The following is a 15,198-nucleotide window of genomic DNA, read 5'->3' as shown; positions in this document are numbered from 1 at the left end:
TAACAACCGAACTGCAAACAATAAACACTTTCATGGCATTAAATCCTCTTTTCCATGCAAAAAATACACGAGGCCAACGGTGAATACTGTGTCACAATTTTTGTTAAACAATTTCAAGAAAAAAATGAAAAGAGGTCATAAATCTCTTAAATAGAAAAATGAGGAGAGGGTTTAGCAATTTTTACTAAGTGACAAATCCTCTTTTCCAGTTCTTTCATTCATGCTCTCATTAAACAAAGGAGCACATGGGATTGAACCACCAGGCTCTTGGCCAGAAAAAAAAAATCTATTTCAGATCTGCTAATTCAAGTTTTAGATCCAGTTATTGCTCCAATCCCATGAACATGACAGGATGGGCACCACATTCTAACCATAGTCACAATTTTCACCAACTTTTTAAAAAATATCATGATAAAATCAACATATTTTTCGAAGGGTGATATTGTAATGAGAAAAACACAATATTCTCAAAAAATCACCTATTTTAAAAATGTCATGTTTTAAACTTTATATTAACATGATAAAAGCACTTTTTTTACTAGTTTTAATTATAATTTGTACTTATTTTTCTATTTATATATATTTCATATGTTTTTAATATATTATATAGACCGATATTTTCTTGATATTTAATATATATATATATATAATATATTTATACAAACCAATGTTTTCTCGAGAAAAGCTTGCTTTTTCAAAATATCACGAGATTTTCCCTCGCCAACATTTTTCCAAGAACGAGACATTTTGACTATGATTCTAACGGGGCCCACGTCATCAACAATTCAAAACATGGTCACCGGGTCTCGGGACGGATTGTGATCCAAAACTGCAAGCTGCGTATATAGTTCTTTAATTACCAAACTCTGCCTTGCATTTATTCTTTATTTCAGGCAAACAGCTGTCACGGCCCGTCCAGATCTGCACTTCCTCAGATCCTATTGGACCCGTACTGGTCTAACCCGAACCTGTCCGCGAACATCTTCCTGACGTGGCTGTGGCTCCCACCATCGTTCCCGAATCCCCACCCAAGTCAGAAGCACAAATTTGAAATCCCACACGTGAGACACGTGTATACAACTGGAACCGTGCGATTAGAGAGCCATGCTGATTGAGTGACGAGGGCCATGCGATCGGAGAAGCAAACCCCCCCTCCCGACCCATATTTGAAGCCGGCCCGCCCGGTCAAAACCATTTTGAAATCTCGTTTTAAGTCCGTGCTATAAAGGCTAAAACCCTCAATGGGCGAGGGAGGGAACTAAGGACGAAATCGTGAGGGGAGCGGCCCCGGTGTGCTTCTCTTCTCGAAAAAATTAGGGCAAAGGAGTGAGCTCCGAGATCTCTCGTCAATGGTTATTCCGTCAGATTCTGGCGTTTCTGTCGCTCTCGGTGGGTGCTATTCTCGTTTTTATCTCTCGTATTAGGGCTCTCTTTGCGAATTCGGGCTTTTCACGCTCTGGTTGCTTGATATCCCTAAATATTTTTCCATTTCTCTGTGATTTGTGGTTTTTAGCTGTTTTTTCGAGTTTCTTTTCGTGTTTTTTTTTAATCTTGAAACTGTGTTAGCTAGATCTACGGAATACTCGCTGTATTTGCTTTTAATTTGATTCGCTTAAGCTATTCTAGGGTTTTGATTCTCTGGGGCTCATTTTATGAGTTCTGCCTTCTGATTTTAGCTTTGGTGTTTCTTTTGCAGACCGTGTCTTTTTCCTTCCATTTTTTTCATCTCGTCCGCCTTTTTTTATTGAGAGTTCTAGTTTTTTTAGTATATTTTAGTTTTCCATTTTAATTTCTGATATTACAGTTGGTTTAACGAGAATAATTGAGTTGATTTAGAGAGAATCGTGGAGGATTTTACTTTTTTTGACTGAAAACCTTAGTGTTTGCTCTTAACTCAACAATCTCAGCTACTTTAGGGTTTTGATAGTAAGGCGATCATCCTAGCCATTTTGTTCGTTTGCAGCTTTCGTTCGTTTAAGGGATTTAGTTAGAAGAAGTTGCTTTTTTTTTCTTTTCCCCCTTTTAATTCTTCATAGCCTATATTTCTAAGTTTTCCAATTTTTCCCTTCTGATTCAGGGTATTTTTGGTGATTTTTGAAATTCTTTTTTTCTAACTTAGAGAGGATTTTTATATGCTGTATTTGGTGGAAAACACTTGTCTTTGCTTTCAATTTTACTTTCTTAAGATACTCTACGGGTTTCTTACTATTAAATTCGTTTTCTCAGTTTTTTTAGTTTGCGTCTTTCTTTTCTTGTGGAGTTCCTCACAAGTTGTGTATTTTTTCCCCTTTCGTTTGAGGACATCTACAGTTTTCATTGGCCATGACTTCTGGATTTCTATCACAATTTTATCACTTGCTTTTTCTAGTGCATTTTCTGTTTTTTTTTTTCTGTCTGAGAGGTGTTCTCTTTGCTCCTGTGTTCGAGTATTTGTTTTTTGGTTAGTTTCATTGAGTTCCGACACTTTTATGTTTTTTTGTTCAGGGGATTGATTTGAAGAGGAATTCTTTTAATGGGTGATTGAAGCTGTTGAGCTTATAGTGTGTTATATCTTGGGTTTGATCTTGTTCCCTTTAGGTTTTGAACTGCTTCCAAGGTTTTGAAATGGCAGAGAAAGAGAAGGACGCAGAGGTTACAGAGGCTTCAGCTAATGGAGACGTTCCTGTGAAGGAGCAGGATGACACTAAAGATTCTAAAAAAGCAGAAGAGGATGGAAAGAAAGAAGTGACAGGGGGGAAGGGCAAGGAAAAAGAAGAGGATTTGAAAAAGGAGGATGAGGAAGAGGGAAAGGATGGGGATGAGAGCACTGAGAATGGAAAAGAGGCAGAGGACGCTGATAAAGTTGAAGCTAAGAGTGAGGACAGCAAGGAGAAGAAAGAAACCAAGAAACGGGGCCGTGGTGCTGGGAAAGCTAAAGAGAAGGAAGACAACAAGAAAGGGGACACCAAGGATAAGGAGAAGGATACTGAGGTGAAGAGGAATAAGAAGAAAAAAGAGCCTAGTACACCTGCATCAGCTGCCATAGAGAGGCCAGCAAGAGAAAGAAAATCAGTTGAGCGGTTTGTGATCTCTAGTGAGAAGGATCTAAACAAAGAGTTCCTTATCGAAAAGGTTTTCTTTTTGAATAATTTCTTTTGAGGGTTTTGTTTCCCTTTTGCTCAGCTTTTTTTTGTGATGTTTTTTGACATTTGAATGTGTGGTGCATGTGGATGTTTCGGAAGGGCCGTGGAACTCAACTGAAAGATATACCCAATGGTGTGTACCTTCTCTTAATCAGTGTCTTATACATACTATTTTTGTGCTTATGTTTACGTATTCATGATCATACTTGCACCTTAAATCTTCATATGTTGGTGCATTTGGTTCTTTAGGCATTTAAGGAATATGGTGATATTTTCTTGTTAGGATGAGAGATTTTTAATCTTCTCCTTAGTTAGTCTGTTCCCTATTGTGTTGCCCTCAAGCAGCAGTTACTTTTTCCACATATGTGATAATCTTGAAGGATCGTTTTGAATTATTAGTTTGCAATGTTTTGGTATATATGTTGTGTTGTTGTTGTTGTTGCTCAAAACTGTCAAATTAAATGCTAATAATTGGGAACATCACAACAAAATTGAGCCTTAAATGGAATTCCATGCTTCAAAATTTGTCCTACTCAGAATGATTTGGTTCGTTTTTAAACTTATGCTGTAGTTGTAGATGCAATTGCCTTTTGAACTTGTTTTGATAAGGTTAAACAAGCTTACTTTGATTTATGAGAGCCTTTTGTTGCCTCTCTAGTTAAAGTTCCCCACTTTGGCTTACAACTTGCATCCCAAGTTTGTTATTGGAGAAAATGAGTGTATCATACAGTTTTATTATTCCCACACTTACGTACAATGGGTTTTGTGTGCATGTGTGTGTGTGTGTGTGAGAGAGAGAGAGAGGTACCCAAAATTACACAAAAACCTAGAAAAACACACAAAATCTATGTTGTTTTTCTTGACAGCTTCTACTTTTTGGCTTGTATGCCAGCCTTTATTTTTTATATACTTGTATTTTATACCTTGTTGGGAAGTTGAGATACCGCACTTCGCCTGCTCTTTTTGGTGTTTTTTCAAAAGTATGTTGTTTTACCCTTGTTTTTTGGACCCGAATTGGGACTGAAATTGATATTAGGAAAGTGGGTCCGCCACAAAACTTTCCTAGACTGAAACTTGTTTCCTAAATTGGAACAGATTTCACTTCACACCAATAAGGAATTACAAAAATTACCAAAAAAGAAAGTTGTCAAGCACTAAAAAACCTTTCAAACGCCACCAGAATCACCAAATTCTGGTCATAGAAAAAGAACTAATGTAGAAAAGTTTCTATAATCCAGAAACAGACAATGATCTGTTTGCTATCATTTCATGCCAAACAGAGATAGAATCTGATGAAACTCATAAAAGAGTAAAGGAAGCCAACTCTCTAGTATTTTCAACACCTGTCTCTTCAGCAGAGGAAAAACAGGGACAAAGATATGCCCCGTTTATGTGCCTAAAAACAGAAAATATAGTCAACAGATGCTTGTCGACAATAGAAAAGATAGAAAATCACCTATCTAGAGACAGAATAAGGAAAAATAGGAAAAATGGCAAAGAGATCTCTCTTTTAGATTTCCAAAGGGACAAGAATTGCGACATTGTTGTAGGATTGATGAGATAGATGGTCTGAAAGGCAGACTATCTTGTTGGGACAGAAATATCAAATAGGTAATACCCTTTAGGGGTATTGTGGTAAGTTTGTACATGTAATAGGTTCTACCCATTAGGGGCAGAATGATACTTTGTACATGTAATAGGCTCTGCCCTTTAGGTTCAGAACTGACCTCTTTTTTATTTTATTCTTATTCTGTCCTTTACACTTTTGTAAAGGGCAGTTTTGTCTTTTAGTCAATATAGCTGTTTGGAATCTCCAACAGCTATATTCAGTTTTGTCTTTTAGTGAATATAGTTTGAAATCTCCAACAGCTATATTTTTAGCTGTTAGAGCCTTTCTCAACAGCTATATGGGTCCTCTTGGCCCTCTTGTCCCATTAGATGTAATGCATATTTGATAAGTAAAAATTGTTTTCTAAAGTTTGTGTTCTTGTGTTGGCTTTGTGAGTGCCCTTTTGTGGGTTGTTCTTGTACTCTTGCCTATAGTTGGCATTCTATATTTGAATCCTTGAGGATTCATTACAGAGCACATGTGCTGATGTCACTTTCAGAGCAAAAAGGAACTTTTTTACAAGTTAGAGCCTATAGCCCCATTGGGGGTTGACTATCTAGTGTCCCTGTTTAGATAAACATGTGGACGCAGGTGTTACAGTCAAGTGTCCTGTTTGGTTCAAGCCTATGCTTTTGAGTGGTTTAGTTGTATCCAGTTTTGTGAAAAACACGTTTCAAGGCGCAAAAAGCGCACCTTGCCTCAAGGCGTGGGGATTTTTGCCTTGAAGTGCAAGGCTAAGGTGCAAATGAGTATGAGGCACACGCTTCGTAGCAAGGTGTACCTCAAGGTGAGGCGCACACCTCAATTAAAAAAATAAAAGGAAAATGGGGAGGGAGGCTTGATGTTAGGGCACCCTCCCCCTTTCGTCTCCCAAACCCCCACCCTCACCACTGGCAGCAGCTACTACACCACCCGCAGCGGCTACCAACGGGTATGTACTTTCTCTCCCTCTTCATCTTCTTCTTCCCTCCTTTTCTTCTTCTTCCCTCCCTTTTTCTTCCGGTCCTCTTGCTTCCGCTTCTTCTTCCTCTGTTCTTCTTTTTCTTTCCTCCTTTTCTTTTTCTTCTTCTTCCTTCCTTTTTCTTCTTCTCTTCCGATTTTTCTTTCCTCCTCCCTTATTCTTCTTCTTCCCTCCTCCATTTCTTCTTCTTCTTCTCTCCTCCATTTCTTCTTCTTCCCTCCTTTTCTTCTTCTTCTTCTTCTTCCTATGTTCTTCTTCTTCCTATGTGCAATTGATTGACTGTGCACGTGATTATGTATGTACATGTAATTAACTGTGTATGTATTGATTTTTGTAAAGATTGTGTGTCCTGTTCCTATTCGTGAATGTTCTATTGACTTTTTTCACTTTTCACCTTTTTTCAATTTAAATCTGGATCTGATGGTTCGTTGAAATTGTGTCTGTTTGTGATATTTGAACACACAAACTGAATTATATTGTCAGTAGGGACATCAATAAACTGGATTTGGTTTAGTGGTGTTAAGATTTTCATAAACTGGAATCGTAGGCATGTATTAAGTTAATATTCTCATTCCTGTAACTTAGTGAATATGGATTTTTTCTGTATACTATTCTTTAAACATGTATTAGGTTAATTTTTTTCTGTATGCTATTATTACTGATTTTATTCTGAGGAAAACAAATTTTATCCAGCTTGTGTTTCTTATATTATATCTTTGAAGCTTTTTTCTGGCTTGGCTTCTACAAATTTCAGTCCAACTTATGATGTTTATGTTATGTCTTTGAATTTTATTGTCTGTTAGAAGACAAGTCAGTTTGGAAATAATCTGGAAACTTATTGGTTGTTGCTTCATCAGTATAGCATCTCTTCTATATATTTGTATTTTTAGATATTTTTTAAGTTAAAAAAAATACTGAGGCTTATGCATTACACCTTGACGCTTATGCCTCGCTTCTATTTTTGGTGGAGCGCCTCGCTATGCCTCAGCGCTTTTCACAACATTGGTTGTATCCAATCAAGCATCTCTATTTGGTTTCTTTGATTTTATTTTTTCTCTATTAAGGAAAAATTAAACTGTTGCTGTCAAATAAAGAAAGCAGAATCAAACCTCGGTGAATAGTTTTCGAGGTCCTGGTGTTGTACTTTGATCTATCTTTGCAACGGTAAATGTTTGGTTGAAGGAATAACTTCTTCCTTGATAAGGATTAGGCATGTAAAGCAATATCTGGGAAATGCATAGTGCCCTCTTAGTGAAAGAACAAACACTCTGAGAAGCCAAAGAGTTGTGTGCGCTGTGTAGTTAAAATAGCCGACTAGGCTTTGACTGGGTCACCTAGTCGGGCAAGGAGCTGCCCTATTGCCTAGATCCACACACCTAGGCGATAGAGTCGATTTGTTGGGACAGCATTGTCATATTTTTTTATTTGACCTGTACCATATATATATATATATATTACCATCATACCCGATGGTGATGTACACTCTTAATTGTATGGATCTTAGCCACTGAATGTTAAATATAACTGTACAGATGTGTTTAGCATCATCTGTTTACTATGTTAGAAGGTTTTATCCAGTGTCATTGATCTTGCCGATATTTTGAAAATATCGCGTTATTATCGGTATTTCAAGGTTGGCTGATATTTTTATGAGATTTTCCCGATATTTTCAAATATCTCTAGGATCGCAAATATCATGTTAATTTCTCAGGATTTTCCTGATATATTCCCAAGATATTCTTGAGATATTCAAAAACATATTTTTTTATATATGTTCCCTCAAATATCGCCATCATTATATGTTTTTGTTTCTTTTATATTTTAAACGCTTTTCTAGTTGTTTCTTTATATTTTTGTAAGAAAAACACTACAAACCTACTATTCTTGTCTTTTTTTTTATTATTCACTATATTTTTTTCTCAATTTTTAAATCTTCCAAGGTTTTCTCGAGAAAAATCATTTTTGGTAAATATCTCTTATTAAAACCAAAACCCTCGTTGAGAAATTACCTTGAATGGTATAGGTGACTATGGTTTTATCATATCTAATACACCATAAGATTCTACTTTTGAGATGGTGAAAAATCAATGGCTCACAATTTATGAAGATAAGGGTGGTTTAAAATATCATGTTTGAAGAAACTTTAACACATGAATATAGTAAATAAAATATGCTAAACATGATCCAAAGGTTAGATTTTGCTTTTGTATCTTAAATCTATGTAAATCAAGTGTGAACCACTCAGACACAGGTAGACATTTAATTTTTAGAGGGATGTGTACATGTTTGCATGCATACATGTGCTTGTGTTTTACTCTATGTCACACGGACTCGGCTAGGGAGGTGCCGCACCCGAGTCGACACGCCCCGACACGGGTGCGGCTTCGGACACGGCCCAGACTCGGTCAACGCCGAGTCTGACTCGGTCAACGAGTCGAGGCCGAGTCCGTCCTTGTTTTGGACTCGGTCAACATTGACTGAGTCCAAAAATGTCCGTTTTAGGGCAAAAAACAAAAAAAAAAGATCTTTATATGTATATATATATTTTAAAAAACATATATATAGCATGAGTCTCAAACATAAGCCCCAAAAAAAAATATTCCGGGTGGCGCTGCTCCCTACTACCCCTGCCATAGGCTTCCCCCTGGACCCTCGGACCCCCCTTTCTGCAAGGGCAAAAGTACAATTTGCAAAGTTTGTAAAAACACTCATGTTGGTGCCAAACTTTAGAGGACATTATCCACATATATGCACACACTGGATATATTATTATTATATATATATATATATATTTTAAAAAATATCTATATCTATAGCCGAGTCCCCCTGTCCAAAATTTTTAAAATTGCGCTGCACCCGTGTCGCACCCCCACCCGCACCCATGTGGCATAGGTTTTACTTATTAAAATTCTCTTTTCAAGTACAAACACCTCTATAATATAAAGGAATTAGAAGTTCTATAAAGATATGTATGTTCTGATCTATCTATGTAATATTTGTATATATGGCAGCACTACAAACTTGACAGAAAATTTCAAGTTTCAATATGGGGGTGCCAGCTACTTCAAGGCACCCATATAAATAGCTGATAAATGTCTGGTCTTGTTTTGAACATGGTGTTTTGAAGATGCATTTACCTGATTTTCTGTGACCCATATTGGGGCATTCTTAATATGCCTGATTTTATTTTTTTAATTTGAATGATTCCACCCCATATTAGTAGGGTCTTTGTGACTGGCTGATTTGCTATGCACATTTGGTGAATCCAGTATCTGTGTTGGTCTGATTTTGCAATGACTTTTTGTTGCTATGAGAATATGATCTATCCATGTATTTTCTTTTTCCTAGTCTCTTGATTTGGAATGGCGCAATATCTTGGGGTTATGCCCTGTATTAAACTTCAAAAGTCCAAACTACTCATCATCTATTGTGACTATGGTGCTTCTTTTGCTGCTCAATCTGATTCATTACTCACTAGCCATTCATTAATTGATTTATTAAGGGCTAAATCATCCGAAGAGATTTGCTTACTTGCCATACTCTCAATTAATTTAGCTAGAATTATGGAAGGCAAGATACATTTTGGGTGCATTTGATGCATCGGACAAGTAGTCCAGGACAACTCATCCTGGACAAGTCTTATACAGCAGTTACACTCCTATGGGTGATACTCTTGTCCTAACATTGAGATGCAGGACATCCAATTTGTCAGAGAGAGAGAGAGAGAGAGATTCACGCACCCTTACGACCATGTGAATGTCATGTAGTGACCGTCTAGCAAAATGTGCTATTTCTTTACCAAAAAATAAATGCTGGATTAGGTAATGGGGACCTGAGAGTTTTAGATTTCTTTGGGAACACCTAGTTTATTGTGCCAAAACTGCTGGCTGTTTCATAGTTGCCGACTATTTGTTTTTTAATTTCGTTCTTTGGTGGATATTTGTAGGTTCCTTCGTTCCCTGTGTGTATTTCTGTTGTTAACTTGATTGGCTTCGCTTCTTCTTCTTTGGATGTGTATGATATTGCTTTGTTTGCTGTTGGCGGCAAGAAAAACGAAATGGAAATGAATGCATTTTGTTTTCTTCTATGGTGTTTGCTATTCTATTATCGACAAATTTATTCCTTTGCGAACTTAGCTTACACAACATGCATGTTCAACAAGTATTCTGTAGCTAAAAAAGAATTTCCATTTCTGTTCCCTGTTTTATGCATTTGATATCTAGCATGGAAGTGTTTGTGGTACTTATTTGTGTCTCTCCTTTTACTGTTTCAGTTGCATACAAGTTATCCAAAAGAAAATCTGATGACGTATTGAAGATGTTACATACTATTATTTATGGGAGGAGGGGAAAGGTGAGCTGTTAATATCATCTTTCAGCATTTTTCCTGTGATATTGAAGATTTGTTTTGGTGTGCAACTTTTGCCTTCAATCCATGGGATTATTTCTGATTGTTGACTGTCTTGTTTTGCAGAGTCTTCATATTAAAAGTAATATTTCTCAGTTTTCGGGCTTTGTTTGGGGTGATAATGAGGTAAGCTGCCAGCCAATAGGAAAACAAATAATGTTTATTTTTGCAAAGCACAGAATTAGCAGTGTTCTTGTCTTGTAACATATTGTTGTTGAAGGGTGTCTTATGATTGTAACTGCAATTTTATCATAGCTTCAGCTGACTTTGCAACTACAATTGGTGATTCTTCTGCTGGTTGGTGTAGGAAAAACAAAGGAGCAGAATAAGAGAGAAGCTTGATAAATGTGTCAAGAGCAGGTTGTTGGATTTCTGTGAACTGCTTGATGTACGTGTTGCAAAGGCTACTGATAAGAAGGTTATGAATTATCTCTGCTGTTGGTTTACGTCCCAATTTCTTTGTGGCGGTTGATGGATATCATTGTATGCGTTATTTATGTTCTGAATCATGGTTTGCATTGTAATCTGGTTATTCATGTGCAGGAAGAAATTGTTGCTAAATTGTTGGAATTTTTGGAATCTCCGCATGCTACAAGAGATGTCTTGCTTGCAGAAAAGGATCAGGTGCAGAAAATCTGCTTTGATGTTTCTGAAGCAAATTTCCGTTTGCCTTCTTTATTTCTTGCTTACCAGTATCTGCTTTTTGTTCCCAGTCGAGTAAAAGCAAAAAGCGGAAGAGGGTTGTGAGAAGGTCTTCTGGAAAGTCTCCTAGTTCTTCAGTGAAGGGCTCAGCAAAGGTTCTTTCTGACCTTGTTTCTGATGGTTTCTTGTGTAACTTCCAATTTAATGTCATCTATTCAAATTGGTTAGATGAATGGTTGCTGCCTTTGGAAGTATTGTCAGTTGGCTCATGGCATTGTTTATGGATTTAACTTTAATTGATACTGATTTGAGCCTTTTATCTGACTTAGAATGAACGTTTGGTAGTGTTTGGGTTGTCCCATCCATGATGTTATTGTTTATCTGTTCTGTCTGTTGGGGGGTTTTCTATGTGAAATGTTAGGTACTTGTAAAATGTGGATCTAATAATCACTATATGACACCAGTTCTTCACCTTCCCTATCTGTGTTAATGATGGACATGCAGCGATGTATCTGTAGTTAGTTGTAATATGCAAGGGTATTTAAGTAATTTAATCAATGCATTTTTATACTTAAAGGCAAAAGAACAACATAAGGCAGACATCTCTAGGGTAAGAGGGCATGACTCCTTGGAATGCCTCCCTCTTTTCTCCTTGCTTTCTTCTTTACCTTTCTTGCTTTTCTTGTGCAGTATATATGATTTCCAAGGACAAAAGTAACATGGTATTAGTTTGGGCTGATGCCAAGGTTCGATTGAATGATTGGCTACTGATTTTATTCGCATTACCCTACCTTTTCTTTCTTAATACTCCCTCTTCATTCCTTCCTCCTTGTGGCCTGTTTGTCTCCCCTCCTGCACGCGTCAAACCCTTATTAGGGAGGTAAAATAGTGAAATGAAAAAATGAATAAGAGGAAGATCTGAGTTTTTGATCTAAGTGGCCCTCAATTCAAACCTGGTTGATAGTCAATAAAAAACTGACACCGTTTTCTCATTTCACCTGCTGATGTCATCATTTTGCTGATGCCAGCAATCAAATCGACACTGGCATTTGCCTTTTGGTGCTACATTCAAGTATACAGCTTACTGCTCTTGTTTAGCCTCTGTTTTCCTTGCTGGGCAGTGTGCAGTTTCAGATTCTTCGTGGAGGATGCAATCCAAGCTAATTCCTCAAATTCTGGTGATGGTACAGCTTGGCAGCATGTAGTTTCAGATTTGATGGGTCCATGCAGCCTAATCGATTGATGGAGTCGGCTCAAGCAAGCTGTTCTCCTTCATGATGGATGAGTTATGATGTGTTTTATAAGTGGATTTTTAATTGTTTGCAGCAGCCCTAGATAGCAAAAGAGATCCAGGTTTTCCAAAAAAGTCCAGCCAAAGTTCCAAACCCACATTTGGTTACGAGTGAAGAGGTTAGGAAATAGTTGAGAGGCCAGCTGATTGTTATGAGTGTAAATAGAATTCGTTGTCCATGGTATAAAATACTTTAAATTCGGTTTGTGACAGGGTATGCTGAAAAGCATGGTCTGAACTTCCATGAGATATTCAATCTTGTTGGGATGGAGAGAACTTTTGTACTTTGACCTGCCACTGGTTATGGTTTGGAACTGTGTTATTTCTTACTGTTTTTATTATTATAGCTCATCAGCACCTTTGGTTGACTTGTTTTGTTGTTTTGCAGAAGCAAAAGAAGAATGACGGTACTCCAAAAGGAAGAAGGAAGAAGAATGACTCGAAAGAGGTTGATGAAGATGACCAAAAGGGCAAGGATGAAGAGGACGAGGAAGAGGAGGAAAAAGAAGATGACTCTTCTGTGGCTGATGAAGGTGATAAGTCTGATGAGAGTGATGAAGAACCAGAAGAGAAGTCAGAGGATGAGGATGCGAAGAAGGGAAGGACTTCCAAGAAATCCCCAAAGAAACGTTCGGCGCAGAAGGTTGTTACAAAGAAAGCTGAAACCCCAAAGAAAGTCACCCCTTCAAAACCCACCAAAAGTCCTTCAAAAACCCCATTGAAGCGTGGGAAGACAGAAGAGAAGCCTAGCTCTAGTGCAAAGGTTTTCTCAAGGAAGAAAACGAGTGATCATAAAAAGGAAGATAAGTCCTCTGCTCCTGAGAAAACTGCTTCCAAAGGGAAAACAGGTAAAAATGTAGTGACTCCAATTTTTTTCTTGTTCTTTTCTATTAGCTACAACCTAAAACCATGATCTAGCTGGGCTGGTCTATGATGGAATTGGGTCTCTGCTGATGGTATGAAAGTGCATCTTCATAGCCGGATGCAATTTCATCTACTTCTAGTTGTTTGATGTCTTTCATGGTGAACCTTACAATTTTTCTTTGGATTTTGAAAGGTAAGAAGGTTGCTAAAGCAAAAGATGAACCCCGCAAGAAAGAAAAAGCTAGTCCTACTGAAGAGGAGCTGAGAAAGGCGATATGTGACATTTTGAAAGAAGTTGATTTCAACACTGTAAGCTTTTCAAAATTCATCTTGATTCTTCCCACATTCATGTCACTATTCTTGCATACCATTCTTCTCATTTATATATACATTCTTCCTGTTGTTTCAGGCAACCTTTACGGACATTCTCAAGCAATTAGGTGCGCATTTTTATCTTTTTCCACAAGTATAGTTGTAAGTTATGTGCCTGCTCCATAAGATAGTTGCTAGCCCATGACACCATGTTCTTGGTGTTGTGAATTGAGCAGGTTGTACAATGCTCCATGGATAGCGGCTTTGTCGTCTACTTTGACCTTCTGTTGTCCTGTCCATGGAGCATATTTAGCATCCAGTTTACTGATGGAACTTGACAGTGGGTGAACCCTCTAGATGAGATGCATACCATACGTCTGTGTATGCTGATTGCTTTTAATTGCGCACTCTAAACCATATGAGATGGTTTGGGCTATATTAGAATGTGGTTGTTGATGTTTATCAAAGCAGTTCATTAGAAGTCAGTCGCTGATAGTTGTCTTTTGGATCGTTGCCTACCTGCTTTGGTGCAGCTGCTCATTTCAAAACAGACCTAATGCCACGGAAAGCGGAAGTAAAGGGTATGATCCAGGAGGAGCTAACAAAACTAGCAGACGAGGCTGACGAAGATGATGAGGATGGAGATGGAGATGGGGAAAAGGAAGACGACACTGAACAAAAGGAAGGGGGAGATGCTTGAAATGGCACAGATATTCATCAAGACGGTGGGTGTTTGGGGAGGCATGTACACTTTTTTTCTCAGTTTTTAGGCTTTAAGCATGTCTAACAGCGCTAACCGCGATTCCTATCTGGCAACTGTCTGTGCTATTGTTTCTCTTTTTGGGATCCGGTGGTTGGTGATTGAACTATTTAGGTCAAGTTGATTGGGGAAACTCACTCATCTAAATGTTGACATGTTTATGTATAAATAGCATTGTATCTTTCATTTTCTGCATTTCAACTGATTCATGCGTACTTGGTACCGGTGGGCGTTGCAGGCTTACATATGGTCATGTTTGTGTTTGGTTATAGGCTTTGTTACTTGTCTCTTGTGTTTGCTTCTGAATGCTGATGTGTGATTTATAGATATACCCTTTGAACTTCTTTACATGCTTACTGGTTCTGGCTTTGCTTTCAGATGAGCGTTCTGATAGCCTATAGTTCAGTTTAGACCTTGTTCGATCAAGGCCCTCTCTTAAACTCAGCATTTAGGTCGGCCCATAGGTCAGACCCCTAAGTGATCGCTTGGTTCAAGTCATTGGATCCCAAATCATAAGAGGGGGTGTTGTGGGGTAGACAGTGGTCAACCAACCCTCGTAAACATGAAAATTGGTGGTTCTACTTCTCATGTATACTAACACCCTCACCAGTGTTGTGAAAAGCGTTGAGGCGTAGCCAGGTGCTCCACCAAAATTTGAGGCGTAAGCCTCAAAAAAAAATTTTTGAAAACTTTAAAAAAACTATAAAAAACATCTAAAATTATAAATAAATAAAAAATGTTTTAGGCAACAACCAACAAGAAATAAAAAATCTTAAATAAATATTGAAAAAATATGAGATTAATGTGTAAAAGTAACATTAATGGAACAACTTGATCTATTTAAGTATCTAAGAAACTGAAATTCAATCACAACATGAGATCTTATTTATGTTGTTTTTCATACATTAGAAACCAAAATTCTCTTCAATTAAATTGATTTCTTGCTGCATTTGCAAGAAAAAAAACAGAGCTAAAAAAATGTCCAGAGAATAGAAAGCATGGGCTCCTTCTGTGTTCAATCCAATTTCAGCAAGTAATGAAGTTAATTGACGCAAACCGAAGCATAAGTGTTATCAAAATCCAGATAAAATCTCTCTGGGTCTCGGCTACTCGCCATTTTTCTACAAAGAAAGAACTGAAAAATCATTTTCTTTTTCCAAAAACCCTTTTTCAGATTTCAAGGTATGTCAGTTCGTCTAGATGATGAGTTGTGGAGCTTGATTCAAAGTT

General features: G+C 37.6%; 1 protein-coding gene across 1 annotated transcript; it reads left to right on the top strand.

Moving 5' to 3' along the window:
• Window positions 1–1,241: 1,241 nt before the first annotated feature.
• On the top strand, window positions 1,242–14,213 carry LOC149818890 (DEK domain-containing chromatin associated protein). The gene is made up of 12 exons (XM_089985775.1): window positions 1,242–1,389; window positions 2,485–3,111; window positions 3,222–3,255; window positions 9,966–10,045; window positions 10,166–10,225; window positions 10,407–10,517; window positions 10,643–10,723; window positions 10,813–10,896; window positions 12,421–12,880; window positions 13,090–13,205; window positions 13,306–13,336; window positions 13,742–14,213. Exons 2-12 carry the CDS (start codon window positions 2,605–2,607, stop codon window positions 13,906–13,908), a joined length of 1,731 nt encoding a protein of 576 aa, XP_089841901.1. The 5' UTR covers window positions 1,242–1,389; window positions 2,485–2,604; the 3' UTR covers window positions 13,909–14,213.
• Window positions 14,214–15,198: the final 985 nt, after the last annotated feature.

This window comes from Nuphar pumila, chromosome 13 (genome assembly GCF_984573655.1).
Source record: "Nuphar pumila chromosome 13, dmNupPumi1.hap1.1, whole genome shotgun sequence".
Lineage (NCBI taxonomy): Eukaryota > Viridiplantae > Streptophyta > Magnoliopsida > Nymphaeales > Nymphaeaceae > Nuphar > Nuphar pumila.
The sequence above is the reverse complement of the archived record's forward strand: the minus strand, read 5'-3'. Positions and strand labels throughout refer to the sequence as shown.

What these genes read in the sequence shown, in the direction of transcription:
- LOC149818890 (XM_089985775.1), top strand. Translation starts at nt 2,605, where the DNA reads ATGGCAGAGAAAGAGAAGGACGCAGAGGTTACAGAGGCTTCAGCTAAT. An exon ending in ACTGAAAGATATACCCAATG is followed by an intron (nt 3,256 to 9,965) that starts GTGTGTACCTTC and finishes TTACTGTTTCAG; the next exon opens with TTGCATACAAGTTATCCAAA. An exon ending in CAAAGGCTACTGATAAGAAG is followed by an intron (nt 10,518 to 10,642) that starts GTTATGAATTAT and finishes ATTCATGTGCAG; the next exon opens with GAAGAAATTGTTGCTAAATT.